The following is a 26,334-nucleotide window of genomic DNA, read 5'->3' as shown; positions in this document are numbered from 1 at the left end:
CTGATGGGGAGGGACAGCATGAGACAGTCTGGAGAAGAGCCTTTATCAGCCCCCAACAGCAGCCCTGAAGTTGGAGGCCACTCTTTAACAGCTCAGCTTTTGTTTAACAGCAGGCTCCCCAGGCAGAGTAAGGTTTTCCTGGTAAAAGACCAAGATTTCTTTCAAATAACTTAATATTGCTTTGTATGAAAGAGCAATGGAAAATATGTATTGGGAAGATGCTAGGAGGTTATTTATTTCTCTATTGTCTGATAACCAGGCTGCTGGGCACCTTGACTAAAAGGTTGTGCTCTGGCAGACCTTCCTTGGCTCCCAAAATATTTTGAGTGAGATAACACCCTTGAAAGAAGATTAAATAACAAACCCAAACTGCTTACTATACTTGGTTTATTATCCTGCCCAACACCATGAAGTTCTCGGTCCAATAGGATTCTGTTAAAGAAAGAGCTGGGAGGAAAAAAAAAAATTTCATGACATAAAATCATCTTTCTAATGCTCAGTAGCCATAACTGCTTTTGCTTTCTTAAATGCTTTGTCCTGTATTTGACCTTCAAATGTTTGTAGCTAGCTGATCTGGAACTTTTTTGACTCCACAGCTGTCTAAACTAAGGATGATGACATTGCTTAGAGATCCTTTTGTGTATGTGTGTATACAGGAATGCTGTTTTCAAAAGTATATATATATATTTACTTTAACATGACTCAAAATCTTGGAAAGCTTGTACTTCTTTATCATATTAACTGAGAACTGATAAGTCCTCTCTGGGGGAACGTGTTATGGCATGAAAGACCCAAATTACAGAATAGGCTGGATTTCAGCAGGTAGAGAAAATTTTTGGAGTTGTTGGCTTCTGGCTAACTGTAATAAATTTGCTTAAGTAATATTTCACAGATGTGCTGGCGGTTTCCTGGCAAATAAGCTGAAGATCATAGGAAATCTCTTAAGGCATAAAAATAAAAGTTTTGAAGATAAAGTCCTCAGCCCTAACAGAAAAAACATTTAGCTAAAATCTGGGCTGGAGTCTGCTATCCAAGCACAAGACTTAAAGTTTACAGTGAGTTTCTGTTTCTGTTTTATTTGTTTTCTCCTACTATAGCTACATGCTGTATGAAACACGTGAGGCTGTTTTGGAAAATCCATTGCCTGTCGCAAGTTCCTCTGTGCTAAACTTGATCTTGTAGTTTTATTTTTGGAAGGCTTATAGTTGCTGTCCTCAGTGTTGTAGGAAAAGCTGACAAAATGCCAGCAAGGTCCTGCAAAATGGAGACATGGCTTTCGTTCCAGACACAAAAATTTAAGATGAAAAAATATTAACAAACACAATAAGTGCAAAAGGGAAAGGAATAAGTATATTTACTCCGACAGGATAGTTTTCATGCGGCTGTGTTGGTGGAAATAATGGAGCACTTTCTGTGGGAAGACAGTGAAAAATGTATCTATGGAAAGTATAAGTTGTACTTGTTAGAGATTAAATTCTCGAAATAGACATAGTTTGTGGAATTTTGGGATGAACAGAGTAAGAGACACTGAGCATCTTGCGTATAAAGAGTGAGGTATAAAGACAGAGCATCTGCCTCTTTCTCACCTTGACCTGCAACAGTGGAGGGACAGGATGTGACAAGGACACAAACTTGGCTTGTCAGTGTGACAGGAGAGGTCAGGGTGTTTTGATTTTTGTTTTCCTTGCAGGCTAAGCTTGAAGCCTTTCTTAATTAGTGCCTGGTCATCAGTATGTTTGCACAATATGAAATATTCAATGAGAAGTTTATGTGGGAAAATAGGTGAATGTAGCTCTAAAACCAGCAAATGGTGATGGGGTTTTGAAAGAAAGAGAAAAGGCAGTGTGCTGCAAGCACTGATGCCCTCCCCAGCCTCAAATGAGGGATTAACATCTGTAACAGTGGTTTACAAACTTTTGGGAGGAAAAAAAGAAACACTGACCAATCTCTTCTTATTTTCTTTCCATGCTAAAAAACATGAAATTTCCTCAGTTCCACAAAGAAACAACTGGATTTAATTTTCCATTACAAACATCTTGCCCACCTCCTGTACTTAAATAAATAGAGGGCCCAAAGTTTCCAGAGCAGGATACAAGCCTTATCTCTGCAGAATTGCTCGGAGACATGTGTGTATCAGGTGAGAAACACCCTGTGCCCCACTGGTATTAAGAGGGAGGTGGAACATCTGTAACCCCCAGCTGTCCTCCACCTTCCTGCCCCAGATCTGCACCTGCAATCTCACCATCAGCTGACTCTGATGTGTTTTTCCTCGATACACCCCTCTGAGACAAAGTAAAACTGCTGGAAGCATTGCCTAGGGGGGGATGTAAAATTCCGAAGTCTGAACTTGAGGCCTGACTTGATAAACTGATCAACTGATAGGGCCTCTCATGCTGAGCCAGGAGCTTCACCTGGCTGAGGCAGGGAGGGAGGCAGGAGATGACTCAGTGTTTCTCCTAAATGAGGGGTCAGTGATGCTCTGGCCTTTGAGTAAAGAAGGCATTTTGTGTCTGGGTAATTTAAAACTGGTTGCTTCTGTCTGACCACTATCAGCTGGCTGCTGTCTGGCAGGCAAAACGGTCACATTCTCTTTTTTTGGGTGGTGGGAAGCCTCAGTGTCACCTTCTGGCCAGGGCAAGACTGTGGGGCCTTTGTGAAGCCAGCAAGGGGGGGGGGGTTCAGGCTGCCCAAACCCAGCCTACAGCATACCAGGGAGCCTGAAATGGTTTAGGCGCAACTTCACTTTTATCTCACCAAAGAAGGAGGCAGTTGAAGATTTTAAACTTTATTATGTCTTCTAATACTCTTTATGATCTTTCCGTGAGCGTGTCCCACATGACCAGTCTCCCAAATCTCTATGTGACCACCTATTACTGCTTTTAACAAACAAGGGCTGATCTTTTTTTTTTTTTTTTTTTTTTTTTTGAGAGAGAGAGAGAACTGGTGGCAGAGGGAAACTAGGAGCATATGCCTGTGATATAAATATCAAAGTGGAAGTATCTGCCAACTGGGGTAGTTCGGTTCTGACTGAACACTTCATAAGGTACTGTTTTTCTTTTTCCCCCAAAGAATTTTAATTCGGGAATTTCCAGAAATCCTAATGAATTGGTGGAGCTCAAGGAGAGGTACAGTCATTTGCAGGATGAATGGAAAAGATTTAGAAGGGAAACAAATGCAAGAGAAATATTTAAATAGAGGGAAATCAATGTCAAATGTGTTACAGAAACACAAAAGAAGCCAATAAACTCAATTTTCCTAAGCAAATACACACTATCAGCAGTTACACAACTTTTCAAATCACCATAGTAATCAGAAAGATGCTTTATCATTTATTTTTTAAGTAGCAAAAAAAAGAAATTTATTTAATGGAACTATAGAGGCACCTTCTCCCCTTTCAAACATCCAAAGGGTTACATCTGGCTTTGCATGATTAGACTTTTTATTATTCCACCATAATAGCAGTCTTGCTTTAGATCAGTGTATTTCAGGCACAGCTTCTGTGTTTAAGTCTATCAACTCTAATAGATTTAAAGAACAGAGGGGGGGAAAAAATTATTCTGTATTCTAAAGGTTGTGAACTGTTTTTAATGCATGTGTCTGTTTCTCCATATGGGGGTGAGGGACAAGGGGAGGAGGGAAGGGTGGGAGAGGAGTTGCATTAGAAAGTCCCTCCTTTAAAAGTGTCAAACTCCAACCTGCACAAAACAGGGAAAGGGAGACCACCAACAACACTCAGAAAATAATATAAAAACAAACCTCAGAGGTAGAAGAAAATACCCAAAAGGAGAAGACTGCAGCTTGCAGTAATCTGTAAATGATTGCTGGCAAAGACTGGAGGCTTCGAGCTTGAGCTGTGTTTGTTCCAAAAGAAAGCCAAGAAGGACGGTGTTAATAAAGAGAGATTTAACTGAGGGCTGTGCTTGGAATAAAGTGGACTACAAAAAGGTCAAATTTGATCAGTTGGAGCAGATTACAAGGGCTTTAAAAGGTAGTGGTGAAGAAATGAAACTGGGACTGTGAAGCAATATAGCACAAGATTGATTTTGGGGGTGGAGAGAAGCTGGGACAAGTGCTTATCAGCTTGAGAAGGAGGAAGAGCTGTGCTGGGTTTGTTGTCATTCCCACACTGAGTAGAGTACTTGCTGCTTTTGTGGTTAGCCTTCCCTGCCGTGGTTTTTCTTCTTTTTGTTTTTTTTTTTTGTTTTTTTTTTTTTGTTGTTTTTAATATACGTATTTTATTATTGTTATTACTACAATGGTGTCTATAATCTCTGACTTGGATCCTCTGAAGAGCTGGAAAGTTTTAAGGTAGGCCTATATTTTCTTCTGTTTGGTGCAGGCATTTTGGGTTTAGCCCTAAATTAACTGGAGCTTGAGTTGTAATCGAAATGTGAGACTTGGGCTTAAGTAAGAAAGGAGTTTCTGGTAATTAGACCCATTTAAGATACAGCAAAACCTTTGAACAGATGTTTAGAGAGACCCGAGAGAGAATTTTTAAATATACTTCTCAGTGTTACAGTGCAGTGAGCAATTCTTTGTTTTTAAATTTCTTTTTAAGGAGAGACTGCTCTGTAAATTCAAGCTAATAGTAAAGGCTCACACCAGTTGCAACTGCAACATTAACTCTCTGCTTATCTTGCTGTGCTCTGAATGGAAATGAATGGGAAACTCCAGAGAAGCAAAAACCAACAGCATGAAAGTTGATCAAGAAGTGGAAAATAGTCTTGGGGGAAGGAAGGGGGACTAAAGTGCTTGTTTCAGGTTGTTGCTGAAACTTCTACACTTTGTTGCCTCTCTTAAGGCATGTGTTTGGCACTTAAAAGCTGCAACTTTTTTATCTTCAGCACCAATGTTTGGGTTTCTTTAATTTGCATAGTGATAAACAGTAATTTGAACTGCTAAAAAATTATAAGGGGGGAAAAAAATATCCCCATTAATTCTTGCTACAGATATTGAAGATCCACGGTGTTAAATGTCTGTGTTTAATGCTGCTGTCAGTGCCTGGTTTTGCCTTATTGAGAATCCAGACATATAAAAGTTTGCAGATGGTTTGCAGAAACTTCACCAAGACATTGGAAACATCTGGGAGTGTAGATGGCAAAATTATAAAATCACTTAAATATAAAGTTGTGTAGATACCCCTCAGCTTTTTTGCAAAACATGAAGCTGCACCTAATAATTTTTTTGAGAAAATTACAGGGACTGGGGGCTATGAATTGTGATATTATTATGCTATATATGTAATAATAATATTTTAAAGTATACTTTAGCTTCTTGATACAATTTTTTAAAGAACTTATTTTGTTCTGAACTGAAAGAGGAAAAACAACATTTCAGAGTCAAAATATAAAGTCTACTTACATGACTAAGGCTTTTTTCCTCACTGAACTTTCTATTTTAGGAGTTTAAAATTCTCTGACCATTTTCTGAGCCTCTGTGTAGGTCTGTGGACTGAGACTCTCTCTCCTTGCCGGTGGTATGAGACTTGGCACAGCAGGCTTATTGCAAGTTTATTTTATTTTATTCTTCAAGTCGTTTGGGACTGTCAGCACAGAATGATGAGTTCCTATTTAACTCCAAAATCCCGTGTGGATGTTTGCTCAAACGCAGGGCTGTGAGGGATGGAGGAGAGCAGGGCTGGGAGGGGCATCTGGGCTGGGTGCTCACCCTGCACTGGACCAGAGCCAGGGTGGCTTTTGTGACTCACCACCAACGAATGCCACTGAAGTGCTTTTGCAGAGTCCCATTTGTGTTGCCTTACAGCATGTGTGCTCCAGAAGAGCTATTCTAGGAATTATTTTAAGTTTTATCTAGCTCTGTGAGACTATTTCTGATTGCTCTGCAAGACAGATCAGGTGATGCCAGGTTTGTGCTGAGTTGAAAGATGACACAGAGGACATGAAAGTCAAGAAGATTTAAGGAGGAGACAATGTTGCCCTCTCGAAGAATCCTGTTTTCTTTAAAAATCCATTTTTTACATGCCTGTAAAAGAAATATCTCCCTGGCACTTCTTCCCTACGGCATGCCTGAAGTTTCCCAACTTTGAGTGTGAATGTGGAGATTGCATCTGTATGGACACAGAGTCGGTCAAAGATGTGATTAAGTCTGGACATTTCTATGTAGTTTCTGTGCATGATTAGAACAGCAGCTCTGCACAGATGTGACATTGTGCAGCTCCACTGCAAGATGCAGAAGGTTAAGAGGTGGGAAAAGGCAATATGTAATACGAGCAGAATGATCACTGAACAAAAAAAAAAAAAAAAAAGAGGTAGAAGTCATCACACAGCTCTTATGGCTTGTGACTTATTAAACTGCAATGCCACTTCTACCTTTTCTTATAAATTTTAGTTCCTCTTCTGTGGGCCAATTTCCAACCTGTTTGATGCCTCTGAAGCTCCTGGTTTTAGTGTGTCCCCAAAGAATCCTGGAGCTAATATTTATAAGAAATAGAGGAATGTTTCTGTGTGTTTCTTTTAGGTCACAAACCAATTTTTTCGGACTCAAATGAATTGATGCAGCAAATGCCACCACTAGCTCTAAACTAGTGTCCTATACTGGTAAATCCTCATTTTTGTTTACTTTCTGCACCCTCATAATTTATTCTGTGACTCCATCACAGTTTGAGGCCTGATTAGCTGGGAAAAGACTGAGGGATGAAGATCCTGTGGAGGCAGCAGGTGGGAATATTTACATTGGGACTTAATAATTCCTGGGGCTCAGAGCAGCCTTGGTGCTGGTTAACCCTATGTCAGCTGAGCTCTGGCTCCTCTGCCCTGCTCCCCAAACCCTCAGGGAGCACATCCTTTGACCTGTGAATAAAGGTAATAATGAAGGGGAAGGTCCAATATAACAACAAACAAGGTTGTGGCTGGTGGTGAAGCCTAAAAGGAGGGAGGGGTGGTTTTGGAGCATGACAGGGGATTTTGCTGGACTTCACCCAGCTGAGCTGGGAGAGCTAGCAGAGGTATTAAATAAATGCCAATATGATGTGTGTATATATAATATTACATCAGGCCTCCCTCTTTGGTTGTGTCTGTCTGGAGCAGGACAGTGAGAGCTGCAATAGTTTCTGGTAAGTCTCCGCTTCCTCTGGGTGCAAGAGCCCTAAACACAGTTTAATGTGCATTTTCTTTCACTGGATTTATTCAGAGTGGTCTGAGTACCAAAGTTACTGGAAAGTGAACACATGGATTTTTTTTTTTTTACCATCTTTAAAATGAGATGGGAGTTGGGATCAAGACCTCCTAGAGCATAAGAGAGACCAAAATCAGCTGCCTTGATTCCAGAAAATCTCTAATCCCTGTTTAGAATTTCTGGGATGTGGTTTTGCTCCTATATGTGACAGGGACAATGGTTTCTGGAGCATCCTGTGCTCTGGGCCCCTACAGCAGCAAAAGCAGAGCAGTAGCCTGGAAAGGACAGCCACAAAAAGGAGGAAAAAAAATTAATTCCTCAAGGCCACATCTCCTCTGTTGCTTTTCTGCCTTAATTTGGCTCCAACAAGGCTAAAGTCAGCACTATAAATCACATAAGTTACCTATGCAGGGAAGACCTTGTGCCCCTTTTGCATTCCTCTCTGAAGAAATATGTGACCTTTCTATGGCACATCGCTAGGAAAAAAAATTAAAAGTCAGTTTTAACTTGACTTTGCAACCTCAAGGTGAAATCCAAGGAAAGAGTAGGAGTTTTTACTCAGAGGAGTGGTCAGCCCCCAGACTGGGAAGCAGGGAACCTTAGTGTCTGCTCTGCATGCAGATGACTGGAATTTCACAAGTCCTATTGAACCGGCCCGTCCAACTTGGCTGGTGGAGTTGGGAACATCTTGTTTGCAACACGTCATTGTGTCAGGCGGATGTACCAATTCAAATGTTCTTTCCAAAATGTCTTTTTCCACCACATACACCATCCAAACAGCCTGTTAATGGTTGGGCTTTTCAGGAAAAAAAAAAAAATTGTTTTTCATGCTTGGCAAATCAGCCCAGAAGGAGCAATTTCAGCTGTGTTGGTGTGTGCATTATGAGCTGTTTTGGGCAAATAGTCCTATCCCTACATCCACCCCTGTGATTGCCTGGGAATTGAGGTGGGTTAAATAGCTTCAAAATGTTCAAACTGGGAAAGGGGGGAGGAAAGTAGGCACAACAGCTCAAATTTGGCCGTGGGCACAGAACAATAAATTGAGCAAAGCTTAAGATAAGGCATTCTGTATTCAGTATCTGAACAGACCAGTTCATGCATGGACCCCCAACACATAACTGCTCAAAAAAAGGACTAAAAAGAAAAAAAGAAAATATTTCACTTGAGCTTTACGCTGAGGACCTGGACAATATTCTCTTCAGCCAGTACTCAAAAAACAAAAGGAAACAAGCCCCGAAAGTTTGGCCCAGGGATACAATGCTGGACTCCATCGCCACCATGAAATACAGAAAATGGAATTTCAGATGTCAGTGGAGAATACAAATTCCCTCCTAATTGCCACAATATGCTTGGTTTAAAAAAAAAAAAAAGCGTGGAAGGAGGGTGTGTGTATCTTGTAATAACTAAAAACACATTTGAGAAATGGTTTTCCAGTTTACTAATCCAAAAATGCAGATAGTGTCAGAGATGGCATTGAAAGGAGTGTTAGTGCGGGTTACACACGTCCCAAGTCATGACACAGATGAGAATCACCAGGGGGATGCTGGCTGTTGCCAAGCTCTGATAAGCTAAATATGAGCAGCAAAACATAGTGTGGATTCTTCTGCTTTCAGTTTGAATGTGTAACTCTACAATCATTCAAGTGAATAATATGGGGATGAAAAATTAGGGCCAGCTGCATTGAAGTATGAATTTTTAAATTTTTTTTCATGTTTTTTTTATTTGTGCTTCCATTGCACTTTGTAGAGGACAATATGGGCAGCTTTTCTTTGGTCTTTTGTTAGGTTTGTTTTTTTTTTTTCTCTTAAAAAGGCAGGATCTATGGGATGATGCAAGTAAAGAAAACAGAAACCAGCAGATTAGGATGTAACACATTCCTGCATCCATTGCTGATCAGTGAGAAAGTCATGCAGTCCTCCTCTAAGCCTGTGCAGATTTATTCTTTCATCTTTATTTTCCCCTGATTAAAATTCACTATCACTCCTTTCAATAAGAGGTTATTCTCCGCCGTTTTGCTAAAAACAATCCACTTTTCATATCAAGCCTGTGTACAAGCTCATTACATCTTGTTCATTTGGACATGAGTTGTTAAATCTTCCAGGTGCTTTATGGGGGATTTAAACATCCAATTCAAGTGAATGATCTCTCACAAAAAGGTTTACTTACTACTGCTGCCACATTCCTTTGCCTAATTATTTAAATTGCCCTAACCCCTAGAACCTGAACCAGCAGCATAGCTGTCTAGCCAGCATCTGTGACAGTGAGGTGTAGTAACACTCTACCAGCCACCAGTGATCTGCAGTTCAGGGACTTGTGCCAGCAGTTATGGCTTTTCCTTGATGGTTGCTTCCTCCATGAATTGATCTGATTGGCTTTACAGTTTTAACTTTGAGTCCAGACATCTTACAACAAAGAAATTCTGTGGTTTGGCTCACCAATTACAGCTGCTAACAAAGAAATGCACTGGAAGGGCTCTTTTGCACGTAAATTTGTCTTGCATATGTGTTTTGGGACACATGGAAAGTGTTTGGAGTGGATTCCCTGCTAAGACCTTGAGCCACTGACTTCAGGTTCCCTCCTTGTGACAGGAGATGGAGGTTGTGTTGTTTATTCACCTATTATACCCAAGAATTTTGTTCCTGACTGGTGATTACTCACATCCAATTACATGGGTGCACATGTTGCAGGATGCAGGTAAAAGCAGAATCATCCTTTCCTGCACACAGTACTTAATGATGCTGACTTTCATCTACAATTTCATCATCTTCATCTCTTAAATCAGTGGCAGTCCTAATGTACTCCTCCAGATCTTTCTTAAACCACCCATTCAAATTTCAAGCTTTGTCTAGTTCTGCACTTGGTGGAACCGATATAAGGAGGAAGTTGCCTGTACACAGGAAAGGTAACCGGGCAGTGGCAGCCTTACACTGTCTTTGAGAGATGAGGTTATAACTTCATTCTTTTTCCAGGCTTTCTGTGTTAGTTTGGAAGTGTTAGTTAATCTCTGTGTGCCCCAGTTCCCAGAGGTAAAATGGACCTGTTAATATCTGTCTTATTTACTTTGGCTATAAGATTTTCACGGCTATAGAGATGTACAGCTCTGTCCTATAAAACTCACAGCACTGGGGGCTCAGCCTTGGGGCTGGGCATTTCATCACCTGCCCTCATAACAATAATTTATTTAACAGAAAATAGAATTTAATTCTTTTGAGGGTACCTAATTCCTTGCTTGTTTACTAAAACCCTTTCTTCATTATTTCTGCCTTTGCAAGACAGCACCAAGGAAGAGCCGCACAAATTCCTTGTGCTCACCAGCTTTTTTTCCAGGGAGTTGTTAGGCTTTGGTTTTTTGAAGAGAGATTCATTAAAGATCTCTTGTACTCCTGATAGTCTCAAGATGCTGTACCGAGGAGGGAGAAAAAGAAAGTGAAACCAGAGAGATTTGTAGTCTTTGTTACTAAGATTTTCCATTGCTTGACCTGTGTAAGAGATTAATTTCTTATCTCTTAGGAAAATACTCTAACTATTCCCTTTGGGTGTTGTCTGGTGGGTATCAGTGTCTCCCAACAAACTTGTTCAGACTTCAGGTGCTCTAATACTCCTGAAAAATGCTCTGTGGCACTAAAAAGCCCCTTATCATAACCTAAGTGTTACCATCCAACCTTTTTTATATGAGCAGCTGAACGTGCTTCTACTGATTATACTCTAATTTTCCTTAATTAAAAAAACTCCAAACTTAATCTCATATTAATCACATTTTTATATCATTTTGTCAGATTTTTTTGTGTGTGTTTCCTCATGTTTCATCACAAGTGAAAGAAATTCTTCTTTTTTTTTTTCTTCATCTGCATAAGCCCGTACATTCCTTGAGCATAGAAGAATGATGTGATTATTCATTGTAGGACACTTGTTCTTGAATCAGTCCCAAACTGGTATTAGTGGACCACTTTGTTACTGAACACCTGTTGACTTGCAGACACTGAGTTTTCTGTTGCAGTTCATTTGTTTTTTACAACTGAGTTTTAAAAGTTTTTTCTAAAGGTAGAAATATTGGGAGGCTCCAGTGATTATCACAGTTGTACTCTCTCTTTTGTGGAATGGATGGATTTCGGATTATTGGAAAATTTTTCATGTCAGTCGTGCTGGATTTTTTTTTTCCTTCTTCTTCAGATATCAAGTTAAATTACCTGTAGCCAGTTATCTCCTAGAAACATGGTGTATAGATAATTTTTATCTGTTAAAGAATTAATGTACTTGTTCGGGTAATTTTGCAATACTCTTCGGTAGTAGAAGACTGATTTTCAGTTTAACATACGTGAATGGCTGAGTACATTTATGTATTATATTAGTAGATTAATGGAACCAGGATTTAGTTGGGGTTGAAAATTTTGGTATGACTTTTGAGTGATTAAACATATTCCACCCAAGGATTTGTAAGATACTATGGAAAGATTTAAAGGGGGGAGAGGTTAGGATTTTTTCCTTTAGCTTTAAGATTCTGAGTTTTGTATTGGATTCTTGGTTTCTGGTTCCCAAAGACAAGAGTAACGTTATAGAAAGGACTTAAATGAGCCTTTGAAGCTGTGGACATTTCAGTTCTGAAAAATATGTGGAGTTAATAACTTTTCCCCACAAAGAATAGGCTATAAATCCACAATTTAATTAATCTCCACGTGTCACCCGAGCACTACTACCCGTTCCACTAATCCTGAACTAGGAGGCACCGGCAGATCTCAAGCTGAGACTACCTAATTTTGCAAATAGTAACTAAAATCACCTTCAAGCATTTGGGGATGAATTTGATAACTTGATCTCTTAGGCTGTAATTAATCTTTGTTTTAAGCGAGCGAGGGGTTACTGCATATTAATCAGAGGTGGTTTCTACTTACTGTGAGATTTGAAAAAATTTCCATGCAACTTATTTGAAGTATTGGGTCCATGATCCCTGTTAGGTATTTGAACCTTATTTTTTATGTGCCCTGTCATTAGAGGTGCTGGGACTGTTGGCTAACTTGGCACATCAGCTGGACATCCTTTCTGCCCTGGTTTGGTCTTGGGGAAGAACTTCAGTGCTTCTGGCACTTCAGAGACTGGTGGAGGTCTCTGTAGCCCTTGGACTTCCTCCTTGTTGGAAGAACTGATCTTCCAAGAGTTGCGAAATGTTGTTGACTGGGGTCAGGTTTCGGCTGGAGATGCCAAAATAAAGGATTTATGTAGCCTGGGAAGAATTACAGGCTTGGAAGGGGGAGGTAGATATTAAAGGTCTCAACAGGGTGATGGGGAGAAAAGCGTTTAAATGCTGATGTAAACTTTCATTGACTCCAAGAGGAATTAACTGGCAGGGTCTTTTATGAGACTTTTGGGGTTAGATTTCCAGCTGACTCAAACTGACAAAGCTCCATTGAGCAAGATCTACTGACAGAGTAACTGGGAGTTGGAGCCCATGTGTTTTTCAGGAGACTTAAAATCTTTCTTTTTATACATAAAGTTTCTGAATCTAATAGAAGAAATAAATGTCTTGGTCAAAGTACTTACTGTATTGATTAATTCCAGCCTGTGTTTTTGATGCCCAGTTTTACTCTATCAGAAGCCTGGACTCTAATAAGCTCTTGGGAAAAAGGTTACATTAAGTTTTAATTTTCTAGTTATTTTTTCCTGTGTTTAAAAGAAACAGATTACCCAACTCTTTGCTCTTTAGTTAGCCTTCAAGTAGACTAATAAACTTACCATAATCTATTAACAAACTTAGACCTGTGACATCATAGGCTGCAGAGAAGCTGAATAAACTAACTACATAAGTTGCATATGAACTTTAAATCATTGGGAAGCAGTGACAGGAGAAACCAGGTTTGCTGTATTGTATTTTCTTTGCTACCTATTTGAGCTGAATGTTTCCTGATTTTTGTAAATGTGGTGGGGATGGGAGGGTTTGGGTTTGGTTTTGGGGGTTTTTTGGTTGCTGGTTTTTGGGTTTTTTTTTTCTCATTCCAGCACAAGCTGTTTGCATTTTTAACCCAGAACGACGCGATTCATACATCTAGCTCTGGGACTTTTCCTAACTAAGTTTAGATCTCCCTGATGTTCACTGAGAGTCACAGCTACATCTATGGGCAGCAAGTTGCTCTGGTTAGCATGAGATTCATTAAAATCTGTGGTTAGTGAGAGCTTACATAGGGCACGCAGTTATAATAAGTGTAATTGCAGAGTCTTGGTGCAAGATGCCTCAAAACTGGCTAGATCACTATTTCATGTGGACTTTGTGGTCTCCTCTTACATCTTTGCTCTCAAATGTTTTCATAAGAAGAATTTAAAAGCAGTTTCAGTTCTTCACACCCAAGAGAAAAAGCAAGTTACTCACAAGATGTCCCCTAACTTAAAAGTACCTTCTGTAGCAGTAGTTTCTATAGTAAACAACAATCTGAATTTTTCTACCTGAGTCTGGGATGCAGTTATTGTAGTTTACATCCTTTCTTCTTCATTGTATCTGCGGATACTGTTCAACCAGGCATAGCAGAGTGTCCAGGAACAGAAATAGGAAACTATTCTTGCCATGACAAAATAGCCCAAAAAAAAATCTGATCTGCCTCAAAGAAAATTTTGTTGTTCACATTTGTGTGGTTGAATACAGGTAAAAAGAAGAATGAGCATGGATGAAGCCACAGGTCCCATTCCAGTAGGCATAAGTCTGTCCTATTCACAGGCACATGAGAAATTACCTTGGCTAGAATTATGTTTGCTGCAATTACAGATATTTACTGGGCATTCATCGTAGCAGAAAAGTGCTAGGAAAAGACCTCGGTTAATTTCCAGAGGGGGGAAAAAAAACAAAAAACCAAATCAATCAAGCAAACAAAAAAAATCCAAAAAAACCCCAAAACATAATAGCCACTGTTCAAGAGAAATAAAGAGCCTTAAAACAAAATGCCCTTTAACGTACCGAAACCCAGCTTGAATGTACTGTGTACCTGTATTAATCTGACTGTACAAATTTTTGCTTTGTTTTCCCATTAATGTCTCTGCAAGTTATTACAAGGTTGATTGTACATCCTTTATGGGTAATTCACGTGGTGGATTAAATTTAAGCAGTTATTATGAAAATACAGTCTGTAACAACAGGGGGAAAATAAACTGTGTTGATGCAGATGAGCCATGTATACCATGAGCTTGGGATTCGAACGTGAATGGGGTCCAGGCTGTTGGGGCCCAGGCTGCAACATCACAAAACATGACAGTCTGGAGGAAAGAACAAGTTCTGCATTTATTCTTGTCTTCCCCCCATTTTTTCTTGTAATACACACCAGCAGCCAGACCACACAGGAAGTTTGCACAAATCTATGTGGTGAAAGTGGGATGGGGAAGCAGAACGAGATCTGCAGCAAAGGGTTGTGCATGTTTTATTTCTCCAGCAGCTGGAAGCTTAGTGTGGCACTATGGAATAAAATCAGCTTTGCAGGGAGGAAGCTGTATAATCAGTATGTATGACAGGCCCTTAAGATGTGATGATCTGGAACAGAGCAGTTACCTATATATGGTATCTTTGTATCGCCTTGGTAGGTGCTGCCAATTTTGAATTGTTTCAGGAAGATGGTAAAAAATGTGCTTGAACCAAGGGGTTCCAGCAGGAGTTAGCAAACACTTTCAGAGCCAGGAGGGCTCTCTTCTGGGGAGTGTTTAATTACAGAAGCAAAGAGTTGCACAGAATAGACGGCACTTCTCAGAAATGGTGACTTAAGGCTTCTGAACTTTTTCATAACACAAAGGAGAAACAAAAATCCTGTGAAAGATTTAAAACCAATAACCCACATGGCAATTAGCTCACAGGTGACTGTGCCAGTAGATACTCTGAAGGCCAAATCCTTAGAATTGGAAAAACATGTATTTTTAACAGTGATGAGACCATCTACAATCAGATAGGATTAAAATGGGGAAGGATACGAGTCCTCATGTTTTGGCCAACTACCGTCTGAGGTCAAGGAGAATCTTTCCTTATTTGGCAACATATCACTATCCGTGGAGGTTTTTGTACCTCTTAGGGATGGAAGGTCACATAAAACAAACTCCTGTCTGATCCAATGAGACAATTGCTGTGTTATACAAGAGCGTTAAAATCCTACTCATTGAATTTTCCTTCCTACTACTGAATTCTAACAACATTTACTTTATTGATGCAATGCGTGAAAAAAAGAAAGAGCAAACCTTTCAAGCCTTATGTTACTAAAGAATGCAGGTTTTTTATAGCAGCATTGTATACAGTATCTTAACCACTTTTTGGACCAATTTGTTGCAAGGGGTAATTTTCATTGAATTAAAACAACTATCCCTCACCATTTGAACTGTTTGTACTCTCAGATAGGTAAATTGTACACTTTAGCAGGTCAGCATGTATTCTGACATTGCTGTGGGAAGGATTTGCATAAGGAAAGTGTGGACTTCCCTCCCTCCCCCTTCCCATGATAAAAATTTCCATACACAATAGCTGTACTGCCACATGTCATGGGGACATTGTGTAAATTACAGAGTTACAAATTTGTCAGCCTAACCAAATGTCTGAAGGAATAATGTCATATTAGTTATATTTCAGCTGCAAGCCTGGTCTGTTTTAACCTTGATTTGTGTGGCAGCTAGCCATACCAACAGCTTGTGCATGGCTGATTATAAACAACTTTATTTTAATGTAACAAGATTCTCATTTAATTCCTGGGAGCTTGATGCAATGGTCATCAAAGTTAAATGCAGACCTCTCTCTGAGGTAAAGGATTACATTAGGCTGACCAGAAAACACAGGGTCCTGAAGATTTCAAGATCACAAAATCTTTGGTAGGTTGTAATTCAAATTTTTTGAAGTTGGATAGTGGACTTAAAATATTGTGCATTATGTGCACAGAGAGCCTTGATATAATTTGGATATAGTTTTGGTTTTAATTTTGTTCCATTTTTGTGTGGAAGGACCTGTATGTTCAACCAAGGTTTATTCATTTAATATTGCAAGTTATTTTTTCTCTACATTATTTTTACACATTAGGGATGAAACATTTATTCTGGAAGAGCTGAAGCCCTTGAAATTGTTTTCTTTTTCTGGGGATAGTGAGTGTATCTTGGTTGGATCCTGTCATGCTGAATCAGATGCAGATTTATATTTGGTGGGGCCAGGGGGGTTCTGCTTTGGGATTTTTTGCTATTTCTGGTGGTTGCAGTGTTAGGGTTGTTTTGTGGTGCTTTTTTTTTTTTTTTTTTCCCCTTTCCATTATTTTTATTTTCTTTATCTTTTTGATTATTTCATTTGCTTTAGCATGGGTTTTATTTTGGGGTTTTTCAGGGGGAGGGGAGTGGCTCTGATTTTGGGTGTTTTTTGGAGAACTGGGGGATAACTTGTTGATGTTATAGAGAGTTAAAAGTGTCCTTGTTGAAGCAGTGTGCCTGAGAGGTTTTCTGTCTTTACTTGACTACCTATTTTCAGGAGGCTTAAGACAATTTAGTACTTTTGAGATTACCATCTCCTTGCCAGGCATCTCAGAAGCTGAACAAGAAGTTCAAAAAACATGGGAGGGATTAAGCTGACATTCATATGTGACTATATTTACACATCTGATTCCTAAACAGGGTGGAAAGGGACTATGGTGTTCATTTTATTTTGAAATCAGAATAGTCAACCTAAATCCGTAAATGTCAAATTTGAGGGGTCAAATCAAAACCTGAGTTGAACCTTTGAGTGGCTCTTAAGCTTGTGGTGAACTGAATCAAATTGCAGGAATGATTCTTAACTCAATTGCTCCTTTAAACTCCTGCTGTTTGCAGCTTTCCCTTCCTTCTTCGAAAATAGCTGATCTCCCCCTTTCCCTCCTGTGGAAAAAGTACATCTTTTAACTTCAAACAGAATCAAAACTTTTTTTACATAAATATGGTTGGTAAAGTTTAGAAAAAATTGGGGTTTACTATTTTTCTTCTTCCCCTCAAATCTTCATTCATTATTATGATTCTTGTTTGTTTGAGAGAGCAATAATATAAATGGTGAAATTCAATTTTCTGTGCAGTGTTGTCTGTGGTAGGAGGAGGTGGGAAACAGCAGTAACAGCCTAAGGTCCTACATTATATGTTTGATACTTGTGTCACAGAGCAATATGGTGTTACCCATTATCCTGGTGTTGGGAAATCTTTAGGAGTACAGATAATGAATCCTGTGCTGTCAGTTTTCATCATTAAAACTTTCTGTGGCTCTAAGAAAAATGATTAAGTGATTGGGGATCTGTGGTCTGTAAATACACAGGGAAAAGGCACAGATGCTCATGTGCACACAAAGACACATAAAGTCAACAAGCTTTTTTTCAATCAAAAGGCAAAAATGCAGAAATTTGCTAATATGTTCCTTTAAAATATATATAAAATCATATTATGGAGCTTTCTTTACCTCTAAGATTATTGCACAACCTTAAAACCTGCGTTGAGGCCTTCTTTTTTTTTTTTTTTTTGTGGTTGTCAGTCCATGAGTTTTTGAAACAGGAATGACACAAATATTTCTGACTTTGCAGGGATAGAGAAACTACTCTTCTAAAATCCACGTCAGCTTCTGACCAAACTTTCACTTCTGCTTCAGCTGTGATGTCTTTTCCTCACTCTGGGCTATCTGTAATATTAATGTTTCCTGATTCCGAATGGGAAGTATCAGTCCTGTTTCTGGGCCAAATTTTCATGATCCTTTCAAATGTGTACTATAGCAACCAAATAAAACTCCTGCCCAACACCCACAGAAGAAATCAGCCTGCAAAGGTTTCTGACAGTGTACTCCAGGCAAAGATTTGAAATCATTTAAAATAGTTTAACCCTAGTTCCTTTGTATTCTTATGTTCATGGTTTGCTGTTTTAAAGACCTGTTATTTTTAAGACTCCATACCAGTGTTAATCAATCTTAGCTGCATGTCCAGATTATGTATGAAGACAACATATTTATGCTTTTATTTGTCAAAGAAAGCTCTATGCCAAACCAAGGTCTTAATAATCAGGCAGTGATGGGTGGGGATTTTTTTTGTTTAGCTGTGTTTGTCCTGGAGATTGTTAGGCTGAAGTATTTGTTTAAAAGAAACAAAATGAAAATGAGGGTCTGTAGCCAAGTTTTCGAATGATCCTCTTGTTCACTGGCACTCACTGAGACAGGAAAAGTGATGGCTAGTGATTCAAAAATACTTCATGCTCTCAGTTTTGGCATTTGAGCTCCTAAGAGAGTCTGGTCTTTTTCCTGCATCCTGAGATTAGCCGAAATACTGGTTTAGTGGGGGTTTTTTTACGATCTGCGCAGTCCAAAATTACAACATTGTTTGGGACATTTTTAAGACTTTTTCTGCTAAGGCATCTCCTTCGAGACATTGGCCACCTTTAACTGTTTTTGACTTCAAAGAATGTTGATGATTGAGTTTCACATAGGCATATCATACCACAAACAGCCTTCAGCCTGGGGAGGTACACTTTCATTAGGTTATGAACCTCTCCTGACATTTCTTCTCTGTGAATCTCTGTTGTTTCTAATCCTGTGTTTAACTTCCTTGCGAACTTTGGTTTGGCAGAGGAATATATTTGCTTGTTTGGGGCAGGCTGTGTTTTACTGCTTTGCTTGAATTTCATAGTGTTCTCCAAAACCACAGTGACTTACTTGGGAATCTTGCCAGTGTTTTAGACTTCAAATAGTGATAGTAAGATTTGTCTGCTCATTTGAGGCTTACATAAAGCTAAAGCTAATATTTGTGGGCATGATTAAATGTGTTTTGTATTTTGGAGGGGAGGGATGTATCTAGCTTATGAGTTATGCTTGCTGCCTTGTGGGGATTCTTATGAAATGTAGCAGCAGCTCAACAGGTTATCTAGCAGAGGGAGAGTTAATACATAGTGCTGATGCTCATAAATCAGGAGATTAATGCCTGCCTTACACCTCTTAATAAAAACATCGGAGAACAACAATCTTATCAACACACGAGTAATCTGTAAACAAGTGTTATAGTCAAATACAAACAGATTTTTATCATTATCCTGCTTCAAACCATGTGACTTTGCAGTGAAGTATTTGCAGGAGATGAGTTAATACATGTCTAACAACAGTTGCAGCCAAAAAAAAAAAAATCATTAATGCTAACATGAGCAAGATAATTGGGATATGTGGGGGAGTGAATGTCCAGATTTGAACTTTTGAACTGCCAAGCATTAAAGTATGTTGCTTTCTCTCAGCAACTGCTACAGGCTGGCTGTAAATTTTTGTGAACACCCAGACTTAAGGAAAAAGTGGAATGTGCTAAATCTTCCAATTAATAGAGATGGCTCTGATGCATCAATTAGCAAGCTGATCACTTCTTGTCCTTCTGCACATAAACTGTTTTCACAGAATCACAGAATGGTTTGGGTTGGAAGGGACCTTAAAACTCAACCAGTTCCAGCCCCCCTGCCATAAGCAGGGATACCTTCCACTGGACCAGGTTTCTCAGAGACCCACTGAAAATGAGACATTTGTGGCCTCCAGAAGGGAGGCTGAAAAGATGTGTTTCTAGAAAGAAATGATCTTGAAGAAGAGGAGGAGAAAAAGAAGGCTTAGAAAGAAGAAGGCAAAGAGGAAAGATCTGAGAATTGAAACAAGTCCTGGAGGACTTCCTGAGGACAATAAGCAGAGGTAAATGTTGGGGAATGCCTGGAGACCTCAGCTGGTGATGCCCAAGATGAGTAACAGTGAGTGCTGGCGCAGAATGGACCAGCACAACCTCTGACTCATGCCAGGGGTGCGAAGATCTTGTGAATGCAGCCTGAGTGTAGTATGTGAGGTGTAAAGGAAGGTAAAACTGAATTTCCTTCCTGTCTAAATAACTCCTTGCACCTCTGTGAATGGTCTGCTGAAACATGAGCAGATATTCAAGCCCACATACATAAATAAATGTACGGACACTCCTTAGGTGGGGGTATGCAGCACTTGCCAAAGCACAAATAAATTCTGGCTCCTAGATTTAAACATGTCATGGATACACATGCATGCACCTGATGTACAGGCTTAAAGATTATGTGGGATTACAGTACTTCCATAAATGCTGTTTACAGTAGGCTGTGGGACTGAAAGCAGCAATGTAATTATATGTATTTTCCAGAGGAGATGGCTGTCTTTTCAATGCCAGCCCACGTCTAAAAAGCACAAATAAGCTTGAAACACTTGGAATTAAATGGTACTCTGTGAAGAGTAGGTAGGATTCATTACACACATTTCTAATTAGGTCTTAGAACAGAAATGATTTTATATGGTATTAAATAATATATTTTGCTTTGAACTCTCAAACCTCACTCTAATCACCTTCCAGCTTTCTTGGGTACTCTTGGGTACAAACTAAACCCTTCTCTTTTCCTCAAATAATCTATCAAGGGTTGTTAACTGAGGGAAGAGAGTCCTCAGAGAAGTAAGTCAGTGACATAATTGGTTTCCCCTCAAAAATGTGTATGAATGAAGATAGTTGCAGCTGTTAGTGAGTACAGAGACAAACTTTCCATGCTTTAAGTCTTTTGATAAGTATTTGTGTGTGCATTTTGCAGTTAACCCATTTTAAGGAAAAAAAAACCCAATAAATTGCATATCTCTACTTCCTAAAAAGTGAACTCTTATTAAAAGTAAAGGAAATTATAAACTTTTTTAAATCGCTTAACTTTGCACATGAAAGACTTAGAAAAGTAGCTGTAAAACCCTGGTCAGTATCTTGAAGCTGGAATAAAGGATGACGGGTGCAAGGAAGTTTCTACATAAAGGTAATAAATCATTTTCCACCTGATTTTTCAGGGCTTTGAAACTCCTCCTAGCATAGGTCCTTCTCCTCCAGCAGGTTCTCCTTATAGCCTTTATCATTGATCATTTGGGAAGCTAGACTGGAAGTCTCTCTTCTCCTGCCCTCATCTCCTCACCACCCTTAGTCCATCTTCTTCTCCAAACATTAATTTAAATTTATGTTAAATCACAAATCTGGGCAGGATGCATATGGCAGACCCCTAAGTATGGTCCTGTAGGGTGGCTTGGTTGTGTAGTAGCTGTATTAGCCCATCAAGCAGGGGAAAATAACCTTGTAGAGACAGTTTAGGCCCTGAGAAGAACCAGTTAATCTCAAATCATACATGTGGAGCTTGCAAGCTAAAATATAAAAGGGAAAGTCACAAATCGTTACAGCTTCAGATCATCTGTAGTTAAATTTCAGTGGTGACTGAGACACCGAACTTTCAAAGTAAAACTTTCATTAAAAGCAGGCCAGCATCAGCTCTGAGCTCACTAAACTAGGTTAGACTTTGAAAAACACATAAATATGTCTGTCTAACAACAAAAACCTTTTAAATTAGGTCAAGTGAAGCTACTCTGTAACCGCAGTCGTGGCTCCAATGCAATATTAGTTCAGGTTGTTTTTTCTTTATGAGAGTCTCTATATTAGAGATTTGTACTCATGTAATTATTGGTCAAATGCCTGACTGCAATTTCTTTCTGTCAAATGAAGACATGAACACAAGAAGAGTTTCATTTACATGGCTCATTTGTGTGTGTTTTGTGTGATTTACAGTGATTTTTAGAGAGCTGCCTGAGCAGACAGTGGCCCCATTAAGCTCAGTGTGATTTTCAAAATCTGCCAGAAACTCTGGCAAATATATTTTAGCAGTTGGTGAAGGCTCAGTTTTTCACTTTTTTTTTTTTTTAAAAAAAAGGCAAGCATATATACTGTTATTTATTTTAAGTTTGGTTGGACATCAATATCTAAGCAAGCCCTTCAACTCATGAAGGATTGGCTGTATTTTTAGTGCTTGTGCTGCAGGTATTTACCTGTCAAAGGAGTTTGACAGGACTAATGTCCAGGCACATACATCATTAAACTGGGAGGGGGCACCGCCATTCGCACTGAGATGCACCATTCAGAGAGGAACATGTGAGAACACAAGGACCTGCTCCAGCAGTGTAAGAAATTGGTGCAAGTGTGAAGTGTTTGAATTTTCTTGGATGAATGTGGTCAGTGAACCACATCTCCTTTCCACTGATTGCTGGCTTTAAGACGTATTAAATATTTGCTGTCTCAACCGTTGGGTTCAGAAAATGCTTCACTCGGTGAGTCACAGCAAATACATGGCATAGTTAGCATCTGTTGGGGTTAATTGACAGAGAACTCTTCAAAAACAGAAATAGACTCTTAAGTCTTCTGCCTACTTTTTCTTCTTTTCACAGAGATGACACAAAAGGAAGAAAATCTTTATGCAGAATCTCATTGAATTGGTGAGGTCATACAGAGCAGTAAGAGGCAATGTATGGCTTAGTGTTCCTAAAGCATTTTGTAAAACCCAACAATTTACACAAGCATATTTAGGATATCCAAGATACATTCTAGATAATTCTTGTAACAAAACCCTTGTTCCTGCTCTCCCTAACACCTTTGTCCCCTGGATTCCACCCTGCTGTTGAGTTGAAGCCTTTTTTCATCACATCTTGATTAATACTAGGTGCTAAAAGGAAATTGGTGATAACTGCTGGTCATGACAGCTCTTGTGCAAGCTCTTCACAATGGCAGCACTAGTTCTTTCCTGTTCCTACCTGGAGCAGCCTTCGTATTTTAATCATGGGCCCCAAGCAGAAATTGTCAATTAGATTGAGCCTTGTGGTTGTCTTTGAATAAATGTTCTTTAGCAGATAGATTTAGTGCCTTGCTACTCTATTCCCCTGGTTTCTATGTGCAATATACCTTCCATATACACTAAAATGAAGTATCTTCCTGGGGAAAAAAATCTATCCAATCACACAGCAGATAAAGCGGCTACTCTGCTGAACTCCAGAAAGAAATGAGAGGGTTTGATGAATGCCTTGAGGCCAAAACAATGATTCTCTTGCTGCTTTCTCTTGGAAAAAAAAAAATCTAAGATGGAAAATCTGAGTTATTTCAATTTTAACAGTATGGAGGATTGTGGTAAAAGAGACAGTGTCACTTCTTTTATCACATCTACATTTGATCAATGTCTCTTGAACAGTTTTTTCCTAAGTGGTATAACGGAAAAAGGGATCTTCTCTGTAACTGGCTACAAATTATTGATAAATGGGGTAGGATTCGTAAGGATGCAGGGAGAGTTGTTCCACTGACTCATGAGAGCTGTGGGGGATGCTTGGTGCAAACGCAGCTCAGTTTTGCTTCAAAGAATGATGGCATAGTCAGAAACTTAAAAATCACAGACACTTTGCACATAATTATATCTGTTGGACTTGAGTGGGCTGTGAAAAGGAAAGATGATAGAGTCTAGAGTTTGCTTATGTCTGAGAAAAGTATAGTCCAAGGCAGAGAGGGACTCCACGTCATCTTACATCAAACCAGTTTCTGATTCATTTTTTCAAAGTTGTAGTTATCTTTTATAGTGGAATTGACTATATACATACGATGTTCATACTCTGGAGAAAGTGAATGAGGGAAAACATTTCTCACTGAGAGGAAAACATCCCCCTTGAAAGGCGTGTGATGGGTACAGCAGGGTATTGAGAAAAGCAAGGTCCCACAGTGTTCCGTGGCTCTGGGCCAGTATATGTCCATATCACCCCCAGGAGATATAGGGAGGACTGTCATTTTCGACCTAATAAACGGAGTCCAGAACTGAGACTGGGGACTGGACACTGAGGCTGAATCACAGAATCATTCAGGTTGGAAAAGGACTCCAAGTGTGAACAAAAATACCTGTGACTTAATACCACCATGCCCCTTAAACCATACTGCAAAGTGCCACGTCCAGTCATTATTTCAAACGCTTCCAGGAGTGGTGAATCCACCACTTCCCTAGACATCCTGTTCCAGGGCTTAACCACACTTTCAGTGAAGAAATTTTTCTTAATATCCAACCTGAACCTCTCCTGGGGCAACTTGAGGCCCTTTCTCCTTGTCACAGGTGGCCTCAGAGAAGAGCTCAACCCCATCCTGGCTCCAACCTCCTTTCAGGAAGTTGTGGAGAGTGATAAGGTCCCCCCTGAGCCTCCTTTTCTCCAGGATAAACAAATCCCATACCCTCAGCTGCTCCTCATCAGCTGTGTACTCCGCACCCTTTCCCAGTTCCGTTGCCCTTCTCTGCACATGCTCCAGCACCTCAATGCCTGTCTTGTGGTGAGGGGCCAATTTCCACCAGAAATTTTCACAAGAGTTTGTTCTCTGTAATTTTGTCTTTTGGGGTTCTTTTTGGGTGGGTTTTTTTAAAAATTGTTCTTCATTCCACCAGACCAGTTTTTTAAAAAATTAAAATTATAAAAAGAACAAAACAAAAAATAAATCTGACGAAAACAACAGAAAGAGAGGAAGAAGTGAAAAAGTTGCTCTAGCATATATTTTAGGAGTTGTCCTGATGGGCCCTGAGTGCACACACAAGTGAGTTGATGACTGAAAACATGATGCTTAGGGTTGGAAGTAGACAAAGGGATTTGTGGTCCTTGGCAGCTGATGTGCATTATCCAACATGTGCTCCTCTGTGTGAGAGTATGGCTGGGAGAGGCAAAAGAGAAAGGGAATGGTTGTTACCGTGTTATGAATGGGTATAATTAGGTACCTTGCCCAAGGTGACGTGGAAATCCTCTGTCAAAAATGAAAATGGTAATCCAGGTCTTGTGGAGAAAAGCCCGCTGCAATACACACAAAGTTATCCTCCCTCTTCTAGCTGCAGCTTTCCAGCTAAGCCCTTTCCTCCAGGGCTGTGGGCATTGGTGTTACCTCTAGGAACATAATGATTCAAAGAAAAGGTGCTCAGGCAAAAAGGATTAGTAACTCTAAGCTTCCGACCATGGGCAGTGTGTAGAACAAATGCCTCTTACCAACAGTTCAAAGGTCCGTCTCAGGTTGTGAGGGGGTTTTTTGGTGGTTTTACTATTAATTTTTTAATTATTATTTGAACTTTTTCAGAATGGAAAAGGCTCCTGTGCAACGTAAACTCCAGCAATTTTGCACTGAATAAAATGGAGGCAGCATTTGCCTGTGCTTCCACTGCAATTACGGAGCGATTCTCGTGTCTTGTTTGAATTTCCTTTGTCGTTATGAAACACAACAGGCTGACGGCTTGATATTAAAAGCAATTGTGTTTCCATTCATGCAGATGCCAGCCTGTTTAGGTGAATTTACTAAGTCCCTAGACATACATTTTTATATTATTGCTGTCTCTGGGCCGTGCTGAGCATTTTAATTCTCTGAAAATAACCTCTGTTTTCCTTTCATCTCTTCATTAGCTCTTTCATCATAAGGACATGAATTTAAAAATATATATATCTCTTAAAGTTGTATGTAATAAAGATGTTTGTATCATTCCAATTTGTTGAGCTGTGCTTTTAACGTTGCATGGCTTTCACAACCATAAAATGGCACAATTATTTCTGTGTTGTATTGCTTTGTACCCCGAGGTTCCATTTAAAACAAAGCAGAGAGATGTGTTTATAGGCAGTATTGAAAGCAATGTATATGGATCTTGATGTCAGGCATATTTTATTGAAGTAAGATTAAATGACAAGTTCTGCACTATTGAAGTGAAATCAGAATGAGATTTTGTGCTGAGCTGCACACTGTTAAATCAAAATTAAAGTAATACCAAGCTGTGTTGTTATCTTTGTGGCTTTTTGGTGGCATCTTTTAAAGACAAACTTTATAGCCAATTATGAGTATTTTAAAGTAAATATTCTGAGCTTTCTGGACACATTGTTACATCATAGTACACGCATTTGCTATCATATATCTGAAGAGTAAAGTTTCCTGCTATATATTGTGCATGTATGTTTGGATTAGATCCTGGCAAGTAAAACTGATTTTCTTTCTATATAAAATCACACCATTAAGTACATCTCAGGTAAAAAGCCTTTTTTACTTGATCTCTTCACCTATTTTGTTGGTCTGGAAATAAGCTTGGAAGGTTTAGATTTTTTTCAAGAGGGAGAGGTTTAAATTATATCTGTTTAAAAGTTAAATCCCTGGGGTTGGCTCTAATTAATACCTGCACCACAGGAAGGACAACTACCAGAAAATTAGTAAAATTGTGAATTTTCTTTCTGTCTACAGTTTTTATTTTGCTGAAAGGGGATCTCATAGGAAGCATAGTTTTCCTTCCAAATTTACAGTTTTGATTTGTAGAAGGGATGCATTTCTGAATAACAGAGTGGTCTCCCAAATTACAGGCTTAATTAGACTATTTGTGCTCCAGGATGGGAAAGGATTGCTTCTT

General features: G+C 39.3%; 1 protein-coding gene across 2 annotated transcripts in view; it reads left to right on the top strand.

Moving 5' to 3' along the window:
• The window catches only part of CELF2 (CUGBP Elav-like family member 2), a 551,223-nt gene that overhangs the window by 167,965 nt on the left and 356,924 nt on the right, over positions 1-26,334 (top strand). The window contains exon 1 of one of the 2 annotated variants that reach the window (XM_048302008.1): positions 3,829-4,308. The exons of the other annotated variant lie outside the window; for it this stretch is intronic. Within the exon in view, the coding sequence (XP_048157965.1) occupies positions 4,256-4,308 (53 nt within the window). The 5' untranslated portion in view covers positions 3,829-4,255. Of the gene's footprint in view, positions 1-3,828; positions 4,309-26,334 lie in introns of those variants that run through there. 2 annotated transcript variants of the gene reach the window in all.

Source organism: Corvus hawaiiensis, chromosome 4 (assembly GCF_020740725.1).
Source record: "Corvus hawaiiensis isolate bCorHaw1 chromosome 4, bCorHaw1.pri.cur, whole genome shotgun sequence".
In the NCBI taxonomy this organism is placed as follows: domain Eukaryota; kingdom Metazoa; phylum Chordata; class Aves; order Passeriformes; family Corvidae; genus Corvus; species Corvus hawaiiensis.
Note: the sequence above shows the minus strand (reverse complement) of the source record. Positions and strands in the feature narration are given on the sequence as shown.